General features: G+C 49.8%; 1 protein-coding gene across 1 annotated transcript; it reads left to right on the forward strand.

Annotated features, from left to right (window-relative positions):
• The first annotated feature begins 663 nt into the window (after positions 1-663).
• On the forward strand, positions 664-2,408 carry LOC119338359 (protein MOTHER of FT and TFL1 homolog 1-like). The gene is made up of 4 exons (XM_037610671.1): positions 664-965; positions 1,093-1,154; positions 1,309-1,349; positions 1,944-2,408. The coding sequence occupies exons 1-4, from the start codon at positions 771-773 to the stop codon at positions 2,186-2,188; spliced, it is 543 nt and encodes a 180-aa protein (XP_037466568.1). The 5' UTR covers positions 664-770; the 3' UTR covers positions 2,189-2,408.
• The last annotated feature ends 1,080 nt before the right edge of the window (positions 2,409-3,488 follow it).

Here is a 3,488-nt window from a genome sequence, read left to right on the forward strand (position 1 = left end):
TTCTAAACTGTAACGCCGGAATCAGAAAGAAATAAAAGAGTAGAGTGGCTTGTTTCTCAAAAAAAAAAAGAGTAAAGTGGCTTGAGAGAAAAGCTCTTGCATTCACAAAACTAGGGGTCATATACGACGCACGCGGTATTCTACGCCCATATAATCAAAGCTACGGTTAACCAACATGCAAATAGACCCAAATCATCTACGACACGCCATTTTCACTTTAGTCACCAACATCTGTATCTTTTAGTTGTACACCACAACGCCAAGCAAATACTTATGCTCACAAAACTAGGTGCCATATACGACGCACATGGTATTTCTCACCGACGTACGAATAATCAACATGTAAATAGACTAAAATCATGTACGACATGTCAATTTTAATTTTAGTCACCAACATGTGGCCCTGTCGGTTCTAACTTTGATCACTGACATATGATCACGCCAGTAAGCCGGGCCCACATGTCAGTGACCAAAACCAGAATTGGCATATGTCAGAGGGCCCTTCACACACTAGCATCACATACAATCTCTAACTTGGGAGAAATGACAACTAACCATCACGCATGCTTATCATCGCAACAGCACCAAAATGTCCATGTCATGTTTCCACCACCTCCCTCCACCTATAAATACTCGCTCACCCCCTCACCCTTTCTCCTCAATACAAACACTGCTCATACAACACAGACAAGCAGGTGCTCTCGGGAGATCCAGCTAGCTAGCTGGCAAGTTTTGCTGTTGCTGCTCGACCTCATCGCCGTCCTCCGGCCATGGCAGCCCATGTGGACCCCCTTGTGGTTGGGAGGGTGATCGGTGACGTGGTGGACATGTTCGTGCCCACCATGCCGGTGACCGTGCGCTTCGGGACGAAGGACCTGACGAACGGCTGCGAGATCAAGCCGTCCATCGCCGACGCGGCGCCCTCGATCCAGATAACCGGCCGGGCCGGCGATCTCTTCACCCTGGTCAGTATTTTCATATGCGTCTTGCATGTGTGTGTGCATGCCATGGTGCTTTATGCGTGGTTAGTACTTGCATATGCGCTCTGATTCAGTTGAAGCTACTGTGAACTGGGCGTGCTCTAATTTGCAGGTTATGACTGATCCGGACGCACCGAGCCCCAGCGAGCCCACCATGAAGGAGTGGCTTCACTGGTAATTAACTAATTTATTTATTTGCTTCTTTTACTTGTACCATTTTTGGTAATTGTGCTGCCTGAGCATCTACATTTACAATCTTGTACTAATTCGCGTATGAGCTAGCTGATTAATTCTGACGTTTCTTCTGGGCAATGTTCTGTCGGAACAGGCTGGTGGTTAACATACCTGGTGGATCAGATCCTTCTCAAGGTAAAATATTACTACATGCGAGTAATATATACTGTATGTTTTTGGGGTGCCCAGTACTTCCTTTTTTCGCCGATGCCCACTGTCCAGTATTTTCTGATCCCACAACAAGCTTTAACTAAAGAGGAAAATCCACCCAAAACGATCAGCTTCGCAGCGGTACGTGCCAGCCGGCGCACGATACCTGTCCTGCCGCGGGGCGGAACACGTGTCCACGCTGCAGGCCCCATGCGGTGGACACGTAGCGGGCATCCCGTCCCGTCTCCCTCTGTGCCGCCCACGGCGCGTGTCGACCTGAGCGGCGCAGCCCCGTCACCCTCGCCACAACGGACACACGACAGATCATGCATGGCATCGGTCGCTTTTGCTGAAACAAACCGCCGGCGGATCGGCTGTTTTTACTCCGCCTTTTGCTTGCTAAACTGCAAGAAAAGAAGAAAAATATAGCCTCCTCGTGACTAAAGGAACGCCATGCTTACGTTATGTGTGTAGCTACACTCTTGCACGTACTACGTGGTGAAGCTATCTATTTGTTTGCTAATGGCGAGCTATAGATGCTAATTACGTTTTAATTATAATGATGATCCATGCGTGCAGGGGAGGAGGTGGTGCCCTACATGGGTCCGAAGCCGCCGTTGGGCATCCACCGCTACGTGCTGGTGCTGTTCCAGCAGAAGGCGCGTGTGCTGGCGCCGGCTCCCGGCGGAGACACAGCAGCGTCGGCCATGCGCGCGCGGTTCAGCACCCGTGCCTTCGCAGAGCGCCATGACCTGGGGCTCCCCGTCGCCGCCATGTACTTCAACGCGCAGAAGGAGCCGGCCAACCGCCGCCGCCGCCACTAGCTCGTCGCCGCCGGCCGATCAAACCCGCTGCTGGTCCGTCTGCGCGTGCGCGCATGCGCGCCGGCCCAATAAATTAGCCATCCATCTCTTGTCGTTGTCATGAACAATCTGGGCTTGTATTGTGTGGTACTCTGTTTTTTCTTGCGGGTGCGTGTGGTACTCTTTGGACCATGTATATTTACCGTTTTCTCTCTTCGTTGTATTTATTGGTTATGTGTGAGATCCATGGCAGCGGGCGCGTAGTGTGAAGTACCTGTGGCTGCAAGCAAGGTTTTTTTTTCTTTTTCGGGTAACGTTTCTTTTTCTTTTGCAGATGTAAGTGTGTGTATTAGTGCATGACATTGTGTGATAGACGTCCATGTCGCAGCCGCGAAGTGCATGAATAGAGGATGAAAACCGGCCGGGCCAGACGGGCTTGCAGATTGAGTCCGGAAAAGCGTACACATGCACGCACCGCATCCATGATGTAATCCTACATGAAGATACTAAACCCTAGGTGAAGATACTATTTTTTGTGAGTAGAAATGGAGTTTATTCCATAGTGATAGGATTACAGTGTGCCATTACAAAAGTGTCAATGAAAGCAGGGCCCTGATGTAGCCAACTAGTCAGGCTACCTCAATGCGACCCAAGTTAGCAAGCGAGCAACCCTATCCTGAACGTGCTATTTTTTTTCCGAGAGCACGCAAAGCACGTGCCTTACTTTTATACTCCCTCCGTCCGAAAATACTTGTCATCAAAATGGATAAAAAATGATGTATCTAGAACTAATATACATCTAGATACATTCCCTTTTATTCATTTTGATGATAAGTATTTCCAGACGGAGGGAGTAGAAGGGAGCAAAACAATTTACAAGCACTGGTAGAAAAAGAGGCTTCCGTCCAGCCCCATTAGTCGCGAAACTGTAGGAACCGCGACTAATGAAGTCTTTAGTCGCGGTTCGGCAGACGAACCGCGACCAAAGGCCTGGGCCCAGGGCGCTCGGTGGCCAGCTGGTGCACGTGAGGGGCTTTAGTCGCGGTTGGCCAGGCCAACCGCGACTAAAGGTGCGCAAAGGCCTTTAGTCGCGGTTGGCCAGGCCAACCGCGACTAAAGCTCCTCCCCTATATATACCAGTTCAGCACGCTCACTTAGCCATTTGGTGCCACTTCTCTTCACAAGCTTCACAAGGGGGTGTAGGTTTGCTTTTTGTTCCTCTTATGCACACAAGGTGTTTGATGAAATGCCCTAAGAGGGTGAAACAAACATGATATGAAGTGTTGGAGCCACACTTGAGGTTCCTCATTTATTTTTTCCT

This window comes from Triticum dicoccoides, chromosome 7B (assembly GCF_002162155.2).
Source record: "Triticum dicoccoides isolate Atlit2015 ecotype Zavitan chromosome 7B, WEW_v2.0, whole genome shotgun sequence".
Taxonomy (NCBI): domain Eukaryota; kingdom Viridiplantae; phylum Streptophyta; class Magnoliopsida; order Poales; family Poaceae; genus Triticum; species Triticum dicoccoides.